At 36.9% G+C, this 25,025-nt stretch overlaps 1 protein-coding gene and 1 pseudogene across 3 annotated transcripts in view; both read left to right on the top strand.

Annotated features, from left to right (window-relative positions):
- The window catches only part of Akap6 (A-kinase anchoring protein 6), a 461,670-nt gene that overhangs the window by 75,415 nt on the left and 361,230 nt on the right, over positions 1-25,025 (top strand). For all 3 annotated transcript variants that reach the window (XM_090345201.1, XM_090345199.1, XM_090345200.1), the window contains one exon: positions 23,176-23,533. In XM_090345201.1, coding sequence (XP_090201327.1) covers positions 23,210-23,533 — 324 coding nt within the window. In that variant the 5' untranslated portion in view covers positions 23,176-23,209. The remainder of the gene's footprint in view (positions 1-23,175; positions 23,534-25,025) is intronic.
- On the top strand, positions 627-712 carry LOC150055233 (U6 spliceosomal RNA; annotated as a pseudogene).

Below are 25,025 nucleotides of genomic sequence, written 5' to 3'. Positions count from 1 at the left end.
ACAATATGAGATACCCAAAGGACAGCAAAGGAGATGAGAGATAACATAGCACATTAAGGACAACAATCATTCGTTATATGGCTTTTGAGAAACCACTAATTCTTGTTGGAAGGTGAAGGATATACAAATATTAACTATTTTATATGCCAGGACAGTGAAGATATTGCCAGACAAAGCTGAGTAAACACTTTTCCAACACCTTCCACCATGATATACATAATATGAAACTGTCAGCTAATATATTCCTCTTCCACATTATAAATCTGCTTAAATTTTTGTTTCATGTTTTTATGGCATTTTTTTTGCCAGTCCTGGGCTTGGACTCAGTGCCTGAGCACTGTCCTTGCATTTTCTCAAGGCTAGAGCTCTACCACTTGAGCCACAGCACCACTTCAGGCTGTTTTCTATGTATGTGGTACCAAGGAATCGAACTCAGATCTTTGTGCATTCTAGGCAAGCACTCTAACACTAGGCCAAATTCCTGGCCCTTTATGGAATTTTTTACATTGAAGATGAAAAAGGAAATAGTTTAGTAGTTATTTTCGTCTTATTTTGTAATTTTTTGATACTTAGGTAAACTTTTACTTAGCTAAGATTCAGGTTTTTAAGTGATAAAGATTGACAAGGCGTTTGCTTCGGTAGCACATATACTAAAACTGGAATGATACAGAGATTAGCTAGGTCCCTGTGCAATGAAGCATTCCATATTTTTGCCTCCATCAGGAAGAATGGCAATTCCTCATTTGTAAGGAAATAGACCTGGAAAAAATTATATTTCAGTGAAGTAAACCAGACCCAAAGAAAAGTAGGCTTCATTTGTAGTGACTAAAATATATCTATAATATTCTTAATAGGGGACCTCAATAGCACAATTGTTAAGTGCATAGGCCCATATATAATGAAGAGTATTAACATGGACTCCAAGAATTGGAAACAAGAGGTTCTTGTTATGTCCTGTATGGAGTTCTCTCTCTCTTCCTCTCCCTCTCCCTCTCCCCCTCTCCACCTCCCTCTCTCTGTCTCTGTCTCTGAGTTTCTCTCTCTCTCTGTCTCTCTCTCTCCCTCTCCTTTCTCCCTTCCTCTCTCCCTTCTGCTTTTCCTACCTACTTTCCTTCCTTTCTTCCTTTCTTTTTTCTTTATTTTTTCTGTTTTTGCTTTCTGGTACCTGTTGTCTTGTATATAAGTTTATTGGTGGAAGTGGAAGAGAACCACAGAAACAGTAAGACAGAGGATGAACTAATACAACAATGATACTCATTTGAAACTATGTTGGAAATAAACTATACCACTTAGAGGAAGGGGTTTATGAAGGGGAAAGTGGGAAAAAAATGATGGAGGGAATAACAGTGTTTAAAAAGAAATGTTTGGAAGTCTGGATAAGTGAGACTGCATTAAACTGCAGAGCTTCTGTATGGCAAAGGACATAGCTAGAAAACTAACTAGAAAGTCTACAGAATGGGAGAAGATCTTTACTAACCATACAACAGACAAAGGCCTCATATCTAAAATGATCAACAATTGAATCACTCCCAAACTAATCTCCAAAGAAACAACCATTCCATTAAAAGATGGACCAAAGACTTAAAGAGACTCTTCTCTGAAGAAGAAATAAGAATGGCCTATAGACACATGAAGAAATGCTCAACATCTCTGGTCATAAAAGAAATGCAAATCAAAACAACGCTAAGATTCCACCTCACTCCAGTTAGAATGGCCATGATCAAGAAATCTAGTAACAACAGATACTGGAGGAGATAGGGCCAGGAGGGTCAGTACTACACTGTTGGTGGGAGTGCAAATTCGTTCAATCACTAAGCAAAGCAGTATGGCAGTTCCTCAAAAGACTAAACATAGAGCTCCCCTATGACCCAGCAATTCCACTACTTGGCATTTACCCAATCATCCAGAAACAAGGACATGCTAAATCCACCAGCACAACAATCTTCATTGCAGCACTATTTACCATAGCAAAGATATGGAATCAACCTAGATGTCCCTCAGTTGATGAGTGGATCAACAAGATGTGCTATTTGTACACAATGGAATTCTATGCTGCTGTCAGAAAGAATGACATCGCCCCATTTGTTAGGAAATGGAAAGACTTAGAAAAAATCATATTAAGTGAAGGAAGCCAGACTCAAAGGAACTTAGGCTCAATGGTTTCCCTCATTCATCATTATCAGTAGAAACCTTGGGCTCTACTACCAGAGATCTGCAATAGAGCAAAACCTTGATACATAAGGCCATATAGTATGAAGCTAATTGAAAGGACCTCCAGGATATTGAAACAAAAGCCATATAACGAATGATTGTTGTTCTTAAGGTACTATGTTATCTCTCATCTCTTTTGCTGTCCCTTGGTTATCTCATATTGTTACAGTATCTCACTCTTTACCTGATATATCGGATATATTTGTATTTGGTTATTTGAAATTGGATAGGGAAGGGGGGAAAGCAAGATGAATGGTGAGGGTGGGGGGAGGGAAATGGGGACCAAGACATGTGAAAGGGTATCAATGTATGGGAATTAATGCACCATCTATCTGGCAAATATCATGTAACCCTTCTATTAATTACAATAATAAATATATGAAAAAAAGACTAAACATAGAGCTCCCCTATGACCCAATTCCACTACTTGGCATTTACCCAGTCTTCCAGAAACAAGGACATACTAAATCCACTAGCATAACAACGATGTTCATTGCAGCACTATTTACCATAGCAAAGATATGGAACCAACCCAGATGTCCCTCAGTTGATGAGTGGATCAACAAGATGTGGTATTTATACACAATGGAATTCTATGCTGCTGTCAGAAAAACGACATCACCTCATTTGTAAGGAAATGGAAAGACTTAGAAAAAATCGTATTAACTGAAGTAAGCCAGACTCAAAGGAACATAGGCTCAGTGGTTTCCCTCATTTGTCATAATCAGTGGAAATCTTGGACTCTCCTAGCAGAAAGTTTCAATAGAGCAAAACCTAGATACATAAGGCCATATAGTATGAAGCTAAATGAAAGGAACTCCAAAAGCCATATAATGAGTGATTGCTGTCCTTAATGTACTATGTTATCTATCATCTCTTTTGTTGTCCCTTGGTTATCTCATATTGTTATCTGATATGTTGGATATATTTGTCTTTGGTTATTTGAAATTGGATAGGGAAAGGGGGGAAAACAAGATGAGGGGTGGGAGTGAGGGGAGGGAAATTGGGACCAAGACATGTGAAAGGGTATCAGTGTATGTGAAGCAATGCACTTTCTAGCTGATGAATATAATATAACCCCTCTATTAATTACAATAAAAAATATATGTGGAAAAAAAGAAATGTATGGGCGGGGAGTTTGGCCTAGTGGTAAAGCGATTGCCCAGGATGCACGAAGACCCAGGTTTCATTCTTCAGTACCACATATATAGAAAAAGCTGGAAATGGTGCTGTGACTCAAGTGGTAGAGCTCTGGGTAGAGAAAACACAAGGACAGTGCTCAGGCCCTGAGTTCAAGCACCAAGACTGGCAAAAAAAATAAAAAAATGTACTTATTACCTTACTTATGTAACTGTGAAACTCCCTCATTCATCACTGTTACAATAAAGATTTTAAAAATAGGTTGACAAGATCAACAGTACACAAGCAATTACCTCGATAATAAATATATATATGTGTGTGTATGCATATATATACCTGTGTTATATGTATGTATTTATGCAGACACACATGCACACACACACACACACACACACACACACACACACACACACACACACATTGCTGGTTCTTGGGCTTGAACTCAGCACTTACCTGAGCATTGTCCGTATTTTTATTTTTATTTTTTTTTGCCAGTCCTGGGCTTGAGGTCAGGGCCTGATCACTGTCCTGGGACTTTCTCAAGGCTAGAGCTCTACCACTTCAGTCTCAGCACCACTTCCGGCTTTTTTTTTTCCTACGTATGTGGTACTGCGGAATCAAACCCTGGTCTTCATGCATGCTAGGCAAGCACTCTACTACTAGGCTAAACTCCCAGCCCCCATTGTCCTTATTTTGCTGAATGGCTTTGGTTAGTTGGAGATAGGAGTTCCACAGACTTTCCTCCAGGCTAACTTTGAAATTCAGTTCTTAGATCTCAGCTTTCTGGGTAGCTAGGATTTTAGGCATAAGCCATGGGTGCCCAACTGTAAATATTTTTTAAAGTTAGTTTGGGATATCTTTAAGACAGGTGCATTACTATAGGCAGAGTATTGGTGACTTATTTTACCTTAGTATAATAATCCTGATGTTAGGAAAACCTTTAGGTACACTTTTAAATTATAGCCAACCTAATGACATACAAATGTTTCATATCATGGTGTATGTTTTGTGTGTGTGTGTGTGTGTGTGTGTGTGTGTGTGTGTGTGTGTGCGTGCATGGTGTGTGTGCATATGTGTGCATGTGAATGTGTGTATATTTCAAGACATATTCATATTCTGTTACATAATTGAACATTCTGAGATTTGCCTTATTTCCATTTTGGAACAATCAGTTACATATGAGTGTTTAAAAAATCCCAACAAAATAAACATCAGGACGTAGAGACAGAACTGATGTTTGAAGTCAAGCCAAGTAAACATTAGTGAGACTCCAGCTCAAAAACAAGCCAGGGCATAGTAGCAGCATATAAAAGCAATATACAAAAACCAGTAGCTTTTCTGTTTACTAATAATGAATAGATGGAGAGAGTAATTAGAATAATGATTCTGTGTATAATAACTTTATAGATAGCCTTAAAAATAGCTAGGAATAAAACAAATCAAAGAAGTAAAGGACTTCTATTAAACTTTAAAGAATGAAATTTAAGAAGACACCAGGAAGTGGGAAAACCTCCCAGAGGTCCATAAATTTTCAAAGTTAATATTTTGAAAATATCAAGTTGTTGTACAACTGATAAATTAATCAAGAAAAATGTGATAGGTACTGGGAGTTTGGCCTAGTGTTAGAGTGCTTGCCTAGCATGTACAAAGACCTGGGTTCGATTCCTCAGTACCACATCCATACAAAAAGCTGGAAATGGTGCTGTGGCTTAACTGGTAGATCCCTGGCCTTGAGAAAGTCCAAGAACAGTGCTCAGGCCCTGAGTTCAACGCTCAGGACTGGCCAAAAAAAAAAAAAAAAGAAAGATGTGGTATATATAATATGGTTTTATTCCTCTATCAGAAAGAATAATATTTGCAGGGATGTCATTTGCAGGTTAATAGATCTACCTGGAGAAACATCATGCATATAAAGTGGAGGGACAGAGGGTGAACATATGCAGCAGTGGTACTCAGGAGATACTATGTTGAAAATGAACTGTATGACTTGTGGGTGGAAAAAAGAGGGGAAAGCTGGGAAAGAGAGTAAATGAAGCAGTGACATTGTCCAAAAATAAGTGCATTCATTACCTGACTTAGATAATTGCAACCCTTTTGTAAGTTACATTATAATAACAATTAAAAATCATGTCTATTATGTGAAGTAAGCCATGCTCAGAGAGACAAAGGGAACATGTTTTCTCTCATATGTTGATGTTACCTTAAAATACAAACATGTTTGAAAGCACATTCAGACATGCACACATGCACACACACACACACACGCGCGCGCGACCAAACTGACTAAAAGATAATATATATGTGAATTGATTCCATAGTGTAACTCCATTGAACACTTAACAAGCAGGTCAGCAACATAAATACCAGAAAGAGGAAACATGCTTTGACTGAGCATGGTAGAAACTAAAAAGAGAGGGCAGACAAATAAAAAGAGGAATGGTGGGTAAATATAACCATAATACTTAGTGTATATAAATAAAAACTGAACTAGGAAACTTGAAGAGATGGATGGGGATGAGATAGGGGAAGTTATGTAAGGGATGATTGATCAAAATGCACTGTACACATTTGTTGACATTACATTTTAATCCCTCTGTACAACCACTTGAGAAAGAAATGAGAACATTCAGGATTTAAAAAGAAGCAATAACAATACCAACAAAACATAAACAAAATAAGCCAGGCATTGTAGCCTATACCTGTGGTCTCAGCAAAGCAAGTAGGATTGTGGTTTGAGGCTAGCTTGGGAAAGTTAGTGGAAGATTCTACCTAAACAAACTAGACAAAAGAGAGTGGGGATTTAGCTCAGTGGAAGAGTACAAGTACAAGGCCCTGAGTTCTGTCTGTCCTCAGTCCCCCATCCCAAAACACATAAACCAAGCAAAACAAAGTGAAACAAACAAACAAAAAAAACAACACCCCCTAAAAGCCTCAGGGCAACGGTGATTCATGGTTGTAATCCTAGATACTCAGGAGGCTGCAATCTGAGAATCCAAGTTTGAGCCAGCCTCGCACAAAAGTTCATGAGACTTATCTCCAATTAACCATCAAAAATGCTGGAAGTGAAGCTGTGGCCCAAGTGTAGAGTGCTAGACCTAAGTACAAAAGCTCATGGACAGTGTCCAGGCCCTGAGTTCAAGTCGCAGAAACAGCACAAAGAAAACTAAACAAACTGGAAGTTAAAACTTTAAAAAAAAGTCAGCTTACTATTAAGAAATATTTTATGTATTTCATTTTTGTTCTAGGTTATTCATTATTCATACAAAGTAGCATTTCTTATTGAGGAAACTCAAACTAAAATCCTTAGTATCTAATGTCTGAATCATACAGAACTATTAACAATAAGATCAGGTCAAGTAGCATGATGAATAGAAGCCATGATAAGCAGAATTTGTCTGATATTCTTTTGTATTCAGCTGCAAATGGCTAAGTAACACCAGAAGTAGCTGTGCCATCTGGTGACTATGACTGTGGTAATAATTATAAATAGATGATATCTAGAGCATATTGAGAAGGCTTATTTTCTTAGTATCACATTAGTTATAAGAGCTTATTGTTCAAAAGAAATGAAAACATTTACGACACAGTCTGCTTTCAGCCATATGAATGCTTGCTTGGATGGCAGCCAGTTGCTTATGGGCTTGGAAGTAGAAGTCATTCAAGACATACTTTCAGTAGGGCAAGATGGGAAAAGCTCGGAAATTATGACCTCTCTTGGAAACGGCTATTCCCTTTCTTCTGTATTCCAGCTAGACTTCAGTTAGTGGTAAGTGATAAAAATTAAATGGCTCAAGAGATTCTGCTTTAATTTAGGTCATAGCATTTATCTGAGTTGGCCTATTACAGCATTTGGGATTATGTAGTTTACATTATGGTGATTGATAGAAGCCTTTACATTCAAATGATAAAATCTTTGCTGAATAGAAGAGCCGTTTATAGCATCTGGTAATGTTCAACATGTGTTTAATTTTCTAGAGTTGATGTCAGGTCTGCTGAGTTCTTTTTAGAGGGTTTTGAGTCAATTGTTCATACTCAGCAGTTCTAATTATTACTATTTATTTTATTAAGCAAAAGAATAAATTGCTAAGGAAGAAATAAAAATTTAAGGAAGTTGAATATATGTTGTTAGTTCATGCCCTGTGCTTTCATGTCTATTAGAATAATTAAAGTAGTATGAACTTCTATCATCCACTTTTTACTAATGTGTACCTTATTTTTCTTTGAAGGTACGTAATATATAACATCTGTTTTTCTAGGGAATATTTTTTTATTAAAGAATTTATTAACATTGATTTTTACATCATATTTTAAATGGCAAGTTTAACAAACAAGTGTTCAAGGAGGGAATCTCTATTTACAATCACTGGGACTTAGTATTTAGAACTTAATCAAAGTTAGACTAAGGGTTTGTATGTCATAGAAACATTAATTTATGAAATAAAACATTATGTCTATAGAGTCATAGGTTTTTATGTCTATATAGTTATGTTTATATTTCCATTACCATGTCCATAGCTTTGGGTATGCAGTTATTGAGTCCTCGCACTTGTACTCTTTGGATTTAATAGCCACATATTAAGGATACGATGCGCCTTTTGTTCCTTAGGTATTGACTTGTCTCACTCAACATGATTTACTCTAGATTCATCCACTTCCCTGGGAATGCCATTATTTTATCTTGTCTGTTGGCTATGTAGAATTCCATTGTGTATATATACCACATTTTCTGTATCCATTCATCTGCAGTAGGGCATGTGGATTGTTTCCATCGCCTGGCTATTGTAATAGTGCAGAGATGAACATAGCTGAGCAGGTGTCCTTATAATATCCAGGGTCATGATGTTCAGGATAGATGCCCAGAAGTGGCATGGCGGGATTGTAGGAAAGGTCTATTTTCAGTTCTTTAAGAAACCTCCACACTGCTTTCCAGAGTGGCTGAACTAGTCTACTTTCCCACCAGCAGTGTAGTAGGGTTCCTTTTTCTCCACAACCCTGCCAGCAACTGTCATTGTCTGAGTTCAAAATCTTGGCCAATCTTCTTGGGGTAAGGTGGTATCTTAGAGTTGTTTTTATTTGCATTTTCTTTATGACCATAGATGATGCACATTTTCTCATATGCTTTTCTGCCATTTTAATCTCCTCTTCTGATAAGTCTCTCTTTAGTTCCCTTGCCCATTTAGTGAATGGTTTATTGGGTTTTTGGGGAATTAGTTTCTTGAGTTCCCTGTAGATACTGAATATTAAGCATTTGTCAGATGTATTGTTGGTGAATATCTTTTCCCAGTTGGTTGGCTGTCTCTACTTTTGCAACTATGTTTTTATCTGTACAGAAACTTTTTATTTTCAGGTAGTCCCATTTATTGAGTCTCTCTCCAATCTGTTGTGACCCTGGGATTCTGTTCAGGAATCTTTTGCCTGTGCCTATGAGTTCCAGTGTCTCTCCTACTTAGGGAAAATTTTTAAGACAGCAATTCATTTCAAAGTAAATATTCTTAATCAAACTCCTACTTTCAATTTAAATGGGTGATTTGAGTGACATGCTTCACTAATGAATTTGCTTAATTTTAAGGGAAATACTTGTTAAAATATTTGAAATAAGTAGATTGTACTTTATTGAAATTGTTTCTTGAAAAGTGGACCAAGTAGCAGATTTTTAAAGTTCTTGCAGTAATGAGGAACAGGAAGATTCAAAGGGAATTGTATGATCATTTTAGACCTTGGGATAAAAGTAGTTATCTCCCATTATCTGATGTAAGAGTTTTCTAAAGAAAATGCCTTAATAGTGAATAATGAACAGGATTAAGAGATAATAGTGAGTAGGAATAGTGGTTTTAAAAGGCACAAACTCTGTGTGTGTGTGTGTGTGTGTGTGTGTGTTCAAGTCCTGGAGCTTGAACTCAGGGTCTGTGCACTAAACGAGTTATTTTGCTCAGTGTTTAGTTCTATAATTGAAGCCACACTTCACTTCAGTTAATTAGAGATTGATTAGAGATAAGAGGTTATTGGGCTGGGGCTGGCTTCAAACCATCATCCTCAGATCTCAACTTCCTGAGCAGCTACAATTACAGTCACTAGCCACAAGAATCTAGTAAAAATATGTTTTTTAAATGAGAGTCTTTTACCTTCAAAATGCCTTCTTGTTGATGAAAGAACAAATGGATAGCTCTATGATTGTTTCACATTGCAGCATGAATAATAGAAAGCCATATTGTATTGGTTGAAATATTTCGATTTGATATTGTAGCATGATTTATTTGTCCTCAAAAAGAAAAGTTGTTCATTCTAATGGCACATGTACTGAAGTCATCTTTGACATGATTACTTAGTCACTTGTGGCTATTTTCAGGCTTAGTTTGTAGGAAGCATTTCTTTCTTAAAGGGGTTATTTCAGTGAAATTAATTCAACTTTAAAAAAATAAATCACAGTGAGCATTTTGTATTTGAATTATATTTTTGTGGAGTAGGTAGGCATAATTTCAAACTTAATGAATTTAATTTATCTTTATTCAAGTTGTACCCTACCTAGACTTATCAGAATAAAAGGCAAAATCTTCTCTCCCTCCCCCTTCCTCTCTTCCTTCCTTCCTTTCTTCCTTCACTTCTTCCCTCCCTTACACTTTCCCTCTTTTCAATTTTATTCTGTTTTATTTTGTTTGAGATATATTTTGCATCATTGTATACTGTGATAATTAAATACATATGTACAGTGTGTAATAAAATAATAATCTTCAGCAATGCTTTTTTTTGGTAGTACTATTTTTTGAATCCTATACCACTTGAGCTGTATCTCTAGCCCTTTTTTGTTCTGTTTTGTTGTTGTTGTTTTTGTTTTATACTAGGAGTCTCCTGACCTTTCCTCCCTGGGCAGGCTTTGGTCTGTCAGATCTCAGCCTTCTGAGTAGCTAGAATTATTCACACGAGCCACTGGAATTTGGCTTTTTTAAGAATATAATTTTATTTTTATTATTAAGTAGTTGTACAGAGGGATTGCAATTTCATAAGTTATGTAAAGTTCTGGTTATTTCTGAGATAGGGTATTGTGCTTTGTTTTGGCTTATCTAGAACATCCTCTTCCTATTTATTTATCCTCCCCATCACCACTAGGATGATAGATGTGTACCACCACACCCAGCATTTTCTGCTGAGATCGAGTTTCATGAATGGTTTTGGAGTAGGGTGGACTGGGAGTTCAGCCTTCCAAATCTGTCTTTCAAGTAGTGCAGATGACAGGTTTAATCCACTGAGGTAAAATATTGGTTGAGATATGGGACTTTGCAAACATTTTTCCTGGGTTGGCCTTGAACGAAGATCCTTCCAATCTCAGCTTCTTAGGAAGTTAGAATTAGAGGCCTGAACCACTGGGTCCAGATGATTAATATTTTTTTATATATTTTTTATTGTAATTAATATAAGGGTTACATTGTATTCACCAGATAGAAGGTACGCTACTTCACAAATATTGATACCCTTTCTCATGTCATGGTCATTGATACCCTTTCTCATGTCATGATCCCCATTTCCCTCCCCCCTCCCTCCACCCCCAGCTTATCTTGATTTTTCCCCTTCCCTATCCTATTTCAAATACCCAATTAAGCATATATAAAATATATCACATAACAAGGTGAAATATTCTAACAATATGAGATAACCAAGGGACAGCAAAAGTGATGAGAGATAACAGTACATTAGGGGCAACACAGATGATTAATATATTTTATGTATTGGGGATTTTTTTGTTATTTTCTGGTCGTTTTGGAATATATCATTGTTTTAACCACACTGAGAGGAACAGACATGGTTCAAACTAAGAAACACTATTTGATACTAATTAACTTGCCAAAAATGTAACTCTTTTTTTTAACATGAGAGGTTCCTGTGCCATTCATGTTGCTTCAAATGAGAGAGTCTTATTCTTTTAATGGATAAGTAGTATTCTATTACATATTATATATGCATATGTTATATGTGCATATGTATATATATAGATAAACATTTTGTTTATCCATTAATCATTAAAGGGCATATAAGTTTAATTGCATAGTTTAGCTATTGTGAATATGTCATGATGTATTTTCATCTTCATTGAATATATTACCAGTTATAGAATTTTTGAATCACATGGAAAAATGTATTTTTAGTATTTTAAAGAATCATTGCACTATTTTTCATAGCAACTAGACTAATTTTAATTTCCTTCATCAGTGTATAAGAGTTCTTTCTCGATTGCCTCATCAGCATTTGTTACTTTTTGTGATTTTGTTTATAGTTATACTAAACATAGATGAAATAGTATCTCATTGTAGTTTTGATTTGAATTTTCTTGATGTTTAGTAAGATTATTTTGCATGTACTTGTTGGCCACTTGTATTTCTTGTTTTGAGAAGATTCTTTTCTTCCTAAGGAAAACAATTGTTTTCTGACTTCCAATGTCAGAAATCCAAAGCAATCTTATTTGTAATTCTTTATATATGTCTCTGCCTCTATACCCAAGCCCATTTTCCAGAATGTGTGAGTGTTCCAGAATGTGTCACATTACATGCTGAGTCCTGTCAACTTGAGCTTAATATGCATAGTTTTTCTTTTTATTTTATCCTATTACATAGGAGTGGTCAATTGAATTATTGCACTCATGAATCCCTATGCCCATATTTCAGGGGTTTAGAGGTTACTTCTTGGGAAGTACAAACCACTACACTTCTTTGAGGGTGAAGTTATTTTCTCCATATACATTCCCCTATTCTCACCTCCAGAGATATGTAGTTCTAAAGTTCAAAAGTACTTTGGGAATTTTGAATTAAAAACAAGAGTGGATCTCTGTCTCTGCATTGCTGGTTTAATATTTAGTTTATTGAGCTAGTTAAGTCATTTGTCACTTGTCTATGTAATTTTGAGCTTCAAAAATGTTGCTTTTCATCTCATTCTTAAATATTTCCATACCAGAAAATCATTTTTGGTAGTGTTATTGGGATTTGGGAAGGGAATAAACTTAAATATGTGTATTCAGTTGGTGGTCTCTACTTTGAACTTTATAGCACTCTCATTCTTTTTGGTTGTGGGGTTAGTTTTTTGAATTCAGTGCCTGATCCTGTCAATAAGCTCATTTTTGCTCAAAGCTAGTGTTATACCATTTTGAACCACAGTGCTACTTCCAGCTTTCTGGTGGTTAGTTGGAGGTAAGAGTCTTGGAAACTTTCCTGCCCAGGCTGGCTTTGCCCACAATACTCAGATCCAGGCCTCTTGAGTAGCTAGGATTATAGACATAAGCCACTGCAGTTTAGCTTTCCATTTTTTTCTTTTTCTTTTAAATTTTTTTGTCATCCTGATGCTTGAACTCAGGGCCTGAACACTGTCCTTGGGTTTTCTCAAGGCTAGAGCACTACTACTTGAGCCACAGCACCACTTCTGGCCTTTTCTATGTATGTGGTACTGAGGAATCCAACCCAGGTTTCTTGAATGCTAGGCAAGCACTCTACCACTACGTCAAACTCTCGGCCCTCTCCATTTATTTCTTATAGCAACTTTTTCTAAAATACTTAATAAATACCCTGACTTAGTGAGCATTTTTATGTGGTTGCATTAATGCAATTAACTAACTAATATGATATTTCAGAATCTTTAAAAATAACTCTCTGTTAGAGCTCTTTTTCTTTCTACTTGTTATATTGAGATCACAAAAGGTAAAAAAAACAATAGTCTCATCATTAACAAATGATGACTGGAGTAAAGAACATGGGTATAAACAGATTCTCCCCCACATACACCCCTTTTGAGAAGTATTTTGTGCTAGTTAATTGGAGTTGAAATCTTAGAAACTTTTCTGCCTGAGTAGCTTTAGACTGTGATTCTCTGGATCTCAGCCACCTGAGTAGCTAGGATTACATATAATTATCAGCACTCAGCCAAGAGGGATCTTTTATCTTCAATGTTAATCTACTTTTATAATGATCAAATTAATATATATTACTTTAAGACTAATTTAGGAAGTAATTTTAGAATAAGAAAAAAGTAAAAACATTGCATAAGGTGATTCTCAAAAAATTTCCACTTCAAATCTATGATCTAAGATTGTGGGTAGGGCTAATGGAGAACTAAAAATGGAGAATTCTTTTTATATTTAATAGAGTAGGTAGACAAAGCACTGAATTCCTTTAATTACTCTATTCTAAAAGTCGACTGGCTGAAGTTCTCTCTTTTTATCTCTTACTTTTAGAGGTTTTTTTAGGTTATGTTTTCTATTAATAAAATCTTTGCTTAGAAAGGATGTATTGTTCCCCTCCATTTTGATTTCTCATTTTGTTTTCTTGATAAATAAAAATCATACCTTCTGACTATTCTCTCATTCTAAGAACTGAAATCCAGCTTCTGTTTTTAAACAAATATTTTTGAGTTTTTGCTTCATGCAATATTTATTCCAAACTTCAAAGAATGACAGTCAGTGCATTCGACAAATATGACTGCTATTTACCTTATAGACTATTTGGGGCTAACATCAAGTTCTCACTTCTCTTAACACATTGTTTGCTGATTTTTCTAACTACAGGATGTTTAGATGTCTTTTTTCATATGTTTTTATTGTAATAAATAGAAGGATTACATTATATTCACCAAATAGAAGGTGGATTGCTTCACAAACATTGATACCCTTTCTCATGTCTTGGTCCCCATTTGTTTAAACAGTTCACCTTGCCTATAATTCTTTTTACTGTTTTTATATATGTCTTGATTAACACTGTTTTTTTAAAAATAAAATTGTTATTACCAAGGTGATATACAGAGGGATTACATTACATAATTAAGGCAAAGAGTACAATTCTTTTGGGGCAATGTCACTCCTTCCTTCTGTCTCTCCCAGTTTTTCCCTCTCATCCTCACCCACAGTGAGATTCATTGCTGCATTTCCTCTTTCATTTCATTTCTTTTCTTTTTCTTTTTGCTAGTTCTTGGTTTTGAACTGCCTGAGCATTGTCCTCAGGCTTTTCTCAAGGCTAGAGCTCTCTACCACTTGATCCATGGCACCACTTCTGGCATTTTTCTATGTAGGTGGTACCAGGGAATCGGACCTCGGCCTTTGTGCATGCTAGGCAAGCATTCTACCACTAAGCCAAACTCCAGGCCCCTCTTCTTCCATTTCTGTGCTTCCCCTTACATTCCCAAGGACATACAAATAAACAAACAGCACAAAAAGAAAACAAAAACAGTGAAATAATTCTCTTGTTCCATTTCCTGGAGTTCATTTTCTCTGTAATAGCTAAGGAAAATTCCGTTGTGTATAGGTACCACATTTTTTTTTTATCCACTCATCTATTGTAGGTCATCTGGACTGTTTGGATAACTTGGCTATTGTGAATAGTGCAACAATGAACATGAATGTGTATGTGTTTTCATGATATCCTGGATTGTGATGTTCTGGATGGATGCCCAGGTGTGTTATGGCTAGACTGTAGAGAAGATCTATGTTTAGTTTTTTTTGAGGAACCTACAGACTGCATCAGCCCCATTTTTATAAGCCTGTCTCAAATGCTCCCTGGCCAGCAAATGTTCCTGCTTGTCTTTTTTATTTTTATTTCTTGCTAGTCCTGGGCTTGAGCTCAGGGCCTGAGCACTGTCCTTGGACTTTCTCAAGGCCAGGGCTATACCACTTGAGCCTCAGCACTAATTCCAGCTTTTTCCTATGTATGTGCTATTGAGGACTCGAACTTGGGTCTTGGTGCATGGCAGACAAGCACTCTACCGCTAGGCCAAACTCCTGCCTCCCGCCCTTTTTTGCTAGTCCTGGGCTTGAGCTCAGGGCCTGAGCACTGTCCTTGGGCTTTCTCAAGGCTACAGCTCTACTACTTGAGTCTCAGCACCACTTCTGGCTTTTTCTATGTATGTGGTACCGAGGAATCGAACCCAGGTCTTCGTGCATGCTAGGCAAGCACTCTACCACTAGGCCAAACTCCTGTCCCCCCTTTTTTAACCTTGATAATGCCACATGTCTGAGGACTTGTTGGTTCCCATGTGTTTGATTGCCAGTGTAGTTAGTATTAGTTTGTATGTGTGTGTGTATGCATGTGAATTGATATGAGTCATATAAACCACATATAATACTGATATAGTGCCACTTAAATAATTTATTCTTAATGTCACCTTATTTGAATGCAAGCTGAAATGAATCTTCATTTTCTTTTAATAGCATTGAAATAAAGCAATATTTTATATATCACATATTAGTCTTTTACAAATCAGTCTTTCTAAAAATATTTTCTTGAGCAATAGAAAGGTGGCTGCCTAATGCTCAAAAGTCAGAAATGTGAATACTCATTGGGAAGAGAAGGAATGAAAAAAGGAAGGGAGGGAAAGAGGGAGAGAGAACTAATGATAACACTAACACCAAGATCTATTAAATCATAGACTGGTTTCCCTTCAGATCATATAAATATTTCACCTTTTACTAAATCATAGCAATCTGTTCTGGTTCCTCGGTTGACATGCACACCTGCTGCCCTCCCCCACTTCTACCTGGTGTGCTTGGATCCCTTCTTACTGATACCTGCGTGCAGGCTGACCTGTTATTTATTACTGGAAGATTAGAAAGTGAGGCTAATAGGGTCTTACTTCAGTGTTAGTGCAGGTTAGTGCCAGAGGACATGGAGTTGAGAGGGGAGGAAGGCAAAGAGGAAGCATAAGCTGTGACTGAAAATTTCTTAAGGAGAATCTTACAAAGCCACTTTGTACTGCTGTTTCTCTAAATATAGATTTATCCTTAGCAATAACTCTTTAGCCTTCCTAACAAAGAGCTTAAAGCTATTGAAAGTTTCTAAGCTCTTGACCCTAGAACAACAAATCTTGCTGTAGTCAGGCAGCAAGATTTAAAACTAGGAAATCAATTAGATCTTCATTTATGTGGAGAGGCAGCAGCAGTTAATTGGATAAGCTGTTGAACTTGTTTTTGTGTTTTCTTTACAGAGCCCAATTCTGGTATACTAGATTTAGATAGTAGATTTGGGTTATTTTTCTTAATGGAATAAAATCATGAGACATTACCCTGCATAAAATTCAGACAGGATTTTTTTTCTAAAATATCTGTACGAAGAGTAAACAAAATAGGAAAGTAAGAAATGAAGAAGAAAAAGGGTCACTTAGTGATGACTAGCATAATTTCCTCTACCTCTGTTTTGTAACTTCGGCTCCACAACAAGCTAACCTTTATTTGGCTAAAACTGTGTATTACTTATTGTCTTTTAAGGAATAAACATGGCACAGAAGATGAGAATATTTACAAGATGGTAAATAAGGTTTGATGTAGAAAGAATAGTTTCTTCCTAAGAAAAGGAAGAGCTCAGACCAGTGTAGTTCAGATTGGCTTTGTCAGCTGGTTGAGTTAACATAGTACTCCTAATTTATCCTGCTTTAGGATTGTTTGGTTTGACAGGAGCATAGTCTTGGTTCTTCTGAACCATGACTGGATATGCTCTGTCTACCTAAACAGTTTTCCTTAGTGATTCGTGTTTTGGCAACTGTCTCCTTTTTCTCAGCTCACTTTATCACTGCTTGTTTACAAAAGGCCTACCTATAATTGCAGAGACTTGGAACTTATACATTAACTTCCAAATAAGGACTGTGTAGCAGTCCTCTCTTAACAAGTTAGGCTAGAAACGGCATATGAAGCTGGTGTCCTGCTGTCCTGGAGCAGCCCTGATGCTGGCCTTTCTCTTGTTTGGCCACAAGTAGATGGCCAGAGCAGGGAGAGAAGGAGGAGCCAGACCTTGATCCTGAAGAGACTTCAGGAACAAAAACACTTACAGTGAGTACAGTTATAAGAAACCAGCTTTCCTATTCCTAAAACTACAGAAGAGATCCCATAAGCAGTTCTGACAGTGTGTAGTTGGAATTTTTGCTTTCTAATTTGGTTTCAGAATAGTCTTCGGATTTAAATAGGTCTGTTTTTTCAAAAGTACTCTGCTGACAACAGCCTTCTTCAGTCCAAAACTTATGGACTGTCAGACAGAAAGAACTGATGATAAATGAAGCAGGAAAAGCCCTCCCACAGAAATCAAGAAGGAAGGTAGCAATGATTGTTAAGGAATGCCCCTTCTATCGGGTGAATATAATGTAACCCTTCTATTAATTACAATTTAAAAATTAAAAAAAAAAGAAATCAAGAAGGAAAATGAAATGCTTTAAAATTGTTTTATTTTCAGCATTTGCATTTTAAACATTGTCTCTTCTTTAGATTTGTAGAAAGGAAAGGATTTGATTGATGTTATTTTTAACAACCGCTGGGATAAAGGTGGTATTATCCCTAATGCTGGAAAGGTGACCACAGACAAGCATTTGCTAAGGGGAGGGTACAGGGTTCCCCAAAAGCTGATTGATCATTCTTCTCCTATCATCTTGGAGTCAGAGCTATAACTTGGTGGGTACCTGTGTACACTTGGCCAGATGCTGTCATTTGTATAATTAGTGTTTTTTTTGTTTGTTTTATTTCTTTGTGACTAGAAGGAATCGTTTCCTTTACAAATCACTTTTTCCAAAATAGAACATTTATATCATTTAGTATAGATGTGCTGAATTATCTATTTGTATTTAAATGTAAAATGTAGTATTTAATTTGGTTGGGGAAACAAGCTTGAATCATCAACATAAGGGAAGCAAAATTATACACAAAGGTTGTTAATATACTCTTAATAGTCTGAAGCATTTTCATTGAATTATAAATTTATCTTATTAAATCAGATCTGGTGTTGCAAAAATCAGAAATTGAGTGTGGTCACCCATAGTAGCTACATTTACATGTGAACTACTGGAATTGAAAAATGTAATTTGTTTTCCATGGAAATGAATAAGTGATTGATTTTTTTGCCATTTCCAAGGCTTGCTATGCTGTATGAGCATAATTTCTCAGAGATAAAAATATATGTGAAGAAAAGCAAATAGATAAAAGTTGAAGTGAAATTTTATTAAAGCACTGATTTGTATAAGTTCTCTTCTTTACAGTCTGACCAGATAAATGTGTAAATACCACATGCAGGTTGAAATTTGATAGATGCAGGAATTTTTAAGTTCAGCACTTTTGTAGTTCTTTGTGTTGATTCCTGTGATTCAGGTCCTGTCCATTTCACATTTTTGTTTTGCGACTTTTTTTTTTTGCCAGTCCTGGGCTTGGGATCAGGGCCTGAGCACTGTCCCTGAATTTTCTCAAGGCTAGGGCTCTACCTCTTAAACCACAGCACCACTTCTGGCTTTTTGCTACGTATGTGGTACCGAGGAATCGAACCCGGGTCTTCGTGCATGCTAGGCAAGCATTCTACCACTAGGCCAAACTCCCGGCCCTTGTTTTGCTGGAGAATCTCTCATATTTGTTACTCCAGGAAAAAATTAGCAATACACAGTGTGAAAATAATGATTTTGATGTTTTTAATGATAATATTTTCTTTTTGTTAAGTAGAACAGAGTTTTTAACTTTTTAATTTTTTTATTGTTGGGATAATGTATAAAGGGGTTACAGTTACATTCGTCAGGTAATAGATGCATTACTTCTCACACATTGATATCCCCTCTCATATTTTTGTCCCCATTTATCTCCCCCACTCCCTCCCAATCATCTTGTTTCCCCCTTTCCCTTTTCTATTTCAAATAAATAAAGTATATACAATATACCAAGTAACAAAGTCAGATACAGTAACAATATGAGATTAACCAAAGGGCAACAAAAGAGAAGAGAAATAAGATAGTACATTAAGAACAACAATCACACAAGATAAATCTCTTGTTTCCATATCTTAGAGATCCTTTCATTTAGTCTCATCTTATATGACCTTATGAACCTAGGTTTTGAGCTATTGTCCTAGATGCGTACTAATTATTACAAATGAGGGAAACCATTGAGCTTATGTTCCTTTGGGTCTAGCTTATGTCACTTAATATGATTTTTTCCAATTCTTTCCATTGCCCTATGAATGGGGCAATGCCATTCTTTCTGATGGCAGCATAGAATTCCATTGTGTATAAGTACCACATCTTGATCCAATCATCTATTGAGGGGCATCTGGGTTGGTTTCATATCTTCACTATTAAAAGTAGGACCAATTTTGTGCTTTGGCATAAAATTTAATTTAACAGCTATTTAGCTCTTTGCCTAGGCAGGAAGCTTCTAAACTTGGGACTGTATGAGATCTTACTGTTCATTTAGTTTAAGTTTTTCATTTTGTATGTTAAGAAACCAAATCCCAGAAATAGGGAGTGTTATGCTTCAAATCATATAAAACTATTGTGATTACTTGATACATAACCTAATATTCTCCATGGCAGTGTTTTAGGTTGGTACATAATTCTTTTTTATGTTCTTTAGTTTACAGTAGAATGCATGTGCCAGAAAAGGCTCTGCTTTGATTTAGGAAGTGTGTGTGTGCGTGTGTGTGTGTGTGTGTGTGTGTGTGTGTGTGTGTATACCAGTCTGGTGCTTGAACTCAGGGCTTAGGCAATGCCCCTGAGCTTTTTTTCTCAAGGTTAGCAGTGTAGCTAAAGTGGTAAATCTGGAATCTTCATTTCTACATTTAATAGAATGTCTAAATACTACTTTTCAGTTGTGGAAATTTCTTTGGTGGGAAATATGACAGTAGGTGAATGTAAGTATATCTGAAATAGTTCATTGTGCACTATTTATGACATTTACTTTTCTCCTAGGATTAATCTAGATTTATAGGGGAGGGAATTACTGTGATAGGGATATATTCTTTTTGTTAGTCATGGGGCTTGAACTCTGGGCCTGTACATTGTCCCTAAGCTCTTTGACTCAAGACTAGCGTGCTATCACGTGAGCCACAGCATCACTTCCAGTTTTCTGGCAGTTTTAATTGGGTTAAGAGTCTCAAGAACTTTTATGCCCAGGCTGGCTTTGAACCTCAGTCCTCAGATTTCAGCCTCCTGAGTAGCCAGGATTGCAGGCGTGAGCCACCTGTGCCTGACTATTTATAGCCATTTCTATATCCTTGAACTAACAATCTTTATTAACCTTGAAATTTCAGATTCCTGCTTTAGAATTGATATTCTTTAATGAGCCTTCCCACAGGAGTATATTAGTTAATAATTTAAAAGTATTTGGGGAAATCTGAACCAGGTCCTATCAGATGCTGGGTTGTATCCCTTACCGTGAAATTTGTTCCTTTAAAAATATAGCTATGTCGGAGCCGGGAGTTTGGCCTAGTGGTAGTGTGCTTGCCTAACATGCATGAAGACCCGGGTTCAACTCCTGGGTACCACATACATAGAAAAAAGCCGGATGTGTTGCTGAGGCTCAAGTGGTAGAGCTCTAGCCTTGAGAAAGTCCAAGGACAATGCTCAGGCCTGAGCTCAATCCCAGAACTGGCAAAAAAAATAGCTATGTCTAGTACTATTGTTATTTTAAAAGCCAAATACAACCATGGTTGAAAATGCAGGGTCTTCATTTCCCCCTCTTGCAATTAGACGGAGAAAAATGTGAAGTTGTGGCCCAAAGCCATTTACTGTAGTTGTACTGAAGTGATAAATTTACTTTGTAACATATATCTTGGTTTTGCAAATAACTTTGCTTTTAAAAATTTATGTGTAAATTTTGTCATTTCTAAAAAAGTTAGATGCTCAAGACATAAGGAAAGGGGATTATATTTCAGTATTGGAAGGATTCTGAAATAATCCTGTATTTTATTGTTTTCTCTGGTACTTGGGTTTAAATTCAGGCTTTGCACTTGTTAGGCAGATACTATACTGATGAGTCATGCCTCTAGCCTTTTTTTTGCACTGTATTTGAGATAGGGTCTCTCTTTTTGCTTATGTCTGGATTAGGATGCAATTCATCTGTCTCATGGTTCCCATTGCAGCTGAGATGACAGGTGCTAATACACTCAACTTTTCGGTAGACTTGGCCTAGAACTGTAATTCCCCTATTCTCCTGATATTAGCCCTATTCTCCTCATATCGGCTGGCATGATGGGTGTGGACCACCGTGCCCAGCTATTGGTTATGAAGAGAGTCTTAAATGTATGACCAGGATGTCCTCTGAATGCAACTCTGCTGTATTCTTAGCCTCCAAAGTAGCTAGGATTACAGGGTTGTGCCACCAGTTTTTGGTGAGAATAACTTATTCTTAAGCTTTTTTGTGTTTAACAAACCATTTCACCAACTAGCATATTGTCATTGAGGCAATTACATGTTCTTGGCCAGACTGGGAGTTACCTTGATTCTTCTCTCCTATTTTTGTTATGAAGTGAATATTAAAAACATATGGAGATATGAGCTACTTTCTGATAAACCCTTATTTCTAAACTTTGATCAGCCATATTTTAACTTTGTAGTAATGAAGATAAAAGCAAGTTGAATGTAGAATCAGAGAAAGAAATTTCAAGGGAATAAAATCCCCTTGAGTAAACAAGCTGTTTCTGAGACTAAAAATAGCCTGTATGTAAAATGTTTACTTTAAAGTACAACAGCCTAAAATTAATCTATATTAAACTAATTACAAAAGAAAGATAAATTTTAGAGCGGAATTGGTAGTAAATCAGTCAACTGTATCTTAAAAAAATCGAACTTTATTATGACTTGGACTTATTTTGTTACCTATTTAACATTTTACTATTAGGTATTTTAAGTGCAATTTATTACTCTTTTTTTTTGTGGGTCATGGGGCTTGAACTCGGCCTGGATGCTGTTCCTGAGCTCTTCAGCTCAAGGCTACCACCCTACCCCTGGGCCTGGGCATTGTCCCTGAGCTCTTCAGCTCAAGGCTACCACCCTACCCTTGAGCCAAGCCCCACTTCCCGTTTTCTAGAGGTTAATTGGAGATAAGAGTCTCAGGTCCTTTTGTGCCAGGGCCGGCTTTGAACCTTGATCCTCAGATCTCAGCCTCCTGAGTAGCTAGGATTACAGGTGTGAGCCTCCGCCAGCTATAATTTATTACTCTTAAAAGTCCAAAGGCCTCTAAGCATTTTAATATAACCAAATATTAATATTACTTAGGTTGAACATTTACTATACTTTTTGAAATAATCCGTGTTTTATGCTTTTCAGAAAAGTAATGATTTATAATTGCCTCATATCTATTTAACAAATTTCAAAAATGAGTAACATCAGCACACATGTTTGATAATTACATTTTCTTCCTTCATTAGTGAAATATTAATTATATTGATTATCAAATATCGACTGTGCATAGTAGGAGAGAATTCAGTCTTGAAGAAAACAGAGAAGCCAGATTTTGAGAGACTGAACTGCAAGTCTTTATTAGAAAGCCAACAACTGCAGGTGGACTCCAGTCTCAAAGACCGATAGCCAAGAATGTCTCCTGCACAAAGCTTTTAAAGGCAAAAACATATAAGCAGGATGAGAAATTAAACCGAACAAATGTGCTATACATAAGTAAAGCCAACTATCCTAGGGAAGAATAAGGGGCAACCAGGACTCAATTATCTAGGGGAAGCAAGACTTATCAGGAGCTTAACAACTCATGGCACATCTGCAATCCAAAGAATGTCCTCTGTCACCTCTAGAGTTTTCAGAAAATCTCCATCTTCTATCAAGATGCCAAGATGGCATTGCTTAGATACATTATCCCTATTTAAAAAGGAATGAGGGAGAATTGACATTTGGGTACCCAGTACCACTATCACTTGTGTTTTTCAAATATGCTTGATCTTGGGGCTAGCATGTAGAGAATCAAAATACCTCTTTTTGTTTTTGTTATGAGTAGTGGTTTCTTAATTTAGATATCTAGCTTAATTTAGAAATCCTGTTTCTTCTGTGAAATATCATTTCTTTACTTGGCAATCTTGTCTGACTCTTGCTTTCTCTTTTCCTCTTGCCTTTCAGCTGTTTTGGAAAAAAGTAAGATTTAGACATCTCCATGTTAACTATGAGCGTGACACTTTCCCCCCTGAGCTCACAGGACCTGGATCCCATGGCTACTGATGCTTCGCCCATGGCTATCAACATGACACCCACAGTGGAGCAGGGAGAGGGAGAAGAGGCCATGAAGGACATAGATTCTGACCAGCAGTATGAAAAGCCACCCCCACTCCACACAGGTGCGGACTGGAAGATTGTCCTTCACTTACCTGAAATTGAAACCTGGCTCCGGATGACCTCAGAGAGGGTCCGAGACCTAACCTATTCAGTCCAGCAGGACTCAGACAGCAAGCATGTGGATGTTCATCTAGTCCAACTAAAGGTAAGGCAGGTCTGGGCTTCAGTTCTCTCAAGACAGAAAAGGCTATGTTCTATAATCACGAGTGAGGATATGGCAAGGAAGAAGAAGCACAGTCTGAAACCATTACTGTTGAGAGTAAATATAGACAAAATTAACTCTCTTGATTTTACTTCATGTGCCAAAAATAAAACTGTCCTTTAGTGGTGAAAGGGAGGGGAATTTTTGCTCAATGTCATAGACATTACTTATAAAGAAAAATATTTAAAAACTATTACAAAATGTTTAATGAAAGACTCGTAGGTAAAACACCAAGCTGAACAGTGACTGTGAGCATATGTTTGGGATTGTTATTTTCTGTTGAAGCTGATGTTATCCTTGTGGCAAATAATGGATTGTGGCATAGTGAAGAGGGTGTATAATTCTCTTTTAAAGCACAGATTTTTCATCCAGGTACAAAGCATCATGGAAAGCAAAGGTATTTTTATAATAACTCATCAAAATCTCAAGCATTCTAAAAATGCCTGTGACTTTCAGAGCACCCTATGGAAATCATGACCATTGCAATAATGAGTTGGAGGTGCAGGTAACAGAGATTTTTGTTTTGTTTGTGGGGGCGGGGGGATATAGTAATAGGGTTTAATCTCAGATACTCACACTTGTTATGTTGGCATGCTATTGCTCTACACATGAGCCCTGATTAATCCTGATTAATGATTATTTTAGAGATAGAATCTAGTGAACTTTTCTGCTCTTGTTTCCAACTGTAACGCTATAGATCTGAGCTTCTTAGGGAGCTAGGATGTAATCATGAACCACTGGTACATGCTCCATATATAAATTTCTAGGCAGTTAGATGGAAATCCTAAAGAAAAGTTGTTTAGCTAAACTGATCCTTCCTAAATGACCAGAAACAAAAGACTAAATGATTCCTGGATCTTAACACTTCTGTACAAGGTGTAGCCATCAGAGAAGAAAGACAGGCAAATTGGGGACAGCTTCTGTTCCAATGTTTGGAGCAGATCTGCTTTAGCCTTTGCAGGTTGCTAAACAGATGTGTACCAGGCTATTGCATTAGTGTTCAAGAAAGAAAAGGAAGAAGGAAAGAAAGGGAGGAGAAGAGGGAAGGGAAAGGATAGATGAAGACCAAGAGGAGAAGGAAAATGGGGGGGGGCAGGAGAGGGACTAGCTGAGAGGGGAGGGGAGAGGAGACTGGGAACAGGAGACAGGGGGAAGGAGAGGGGGAAGGGAGAGAAAGAACAGAAAAGCCAGAAAATCATAGGTGTCAGAGCTTCTCCCAGGTGCCATGGCTCTTGAGAAAAACATATAAGGGTGGCAGAAAGACTTGGAGCTAGTTTCAATAGAATGCAAGCCCCCGTTGGCTCCCCGTGGCAGCAAGGAGTGCTGTGACTCAGTCCTTGAAATATGGTTAGTTTATTCAGAGGAGAAGCTCTGCAACATGTTGGGTCTAGAAGTATAATAGAAGTCAGGAGGTTCTACTTTGCCCTGTCTAGGC

Source organism: Megascapheus bottae, chromosome 14 (assembly GCF_031878675.1).
Source record: "Megascapheus bottae isolate mThoBot1 chromosome 14, mThoBot2.hap1, whole genome shotgun sequence".
Taxonomy (NCBI): Eukaryota; Metazoa; Chordata; class Mammalia; order Rodentia; family Geomyidae; genus Megascapheus; species Megascapheus bottae.
This window is presented reverse-complemented; position numbering and strand designations above follow the sequence as displayed.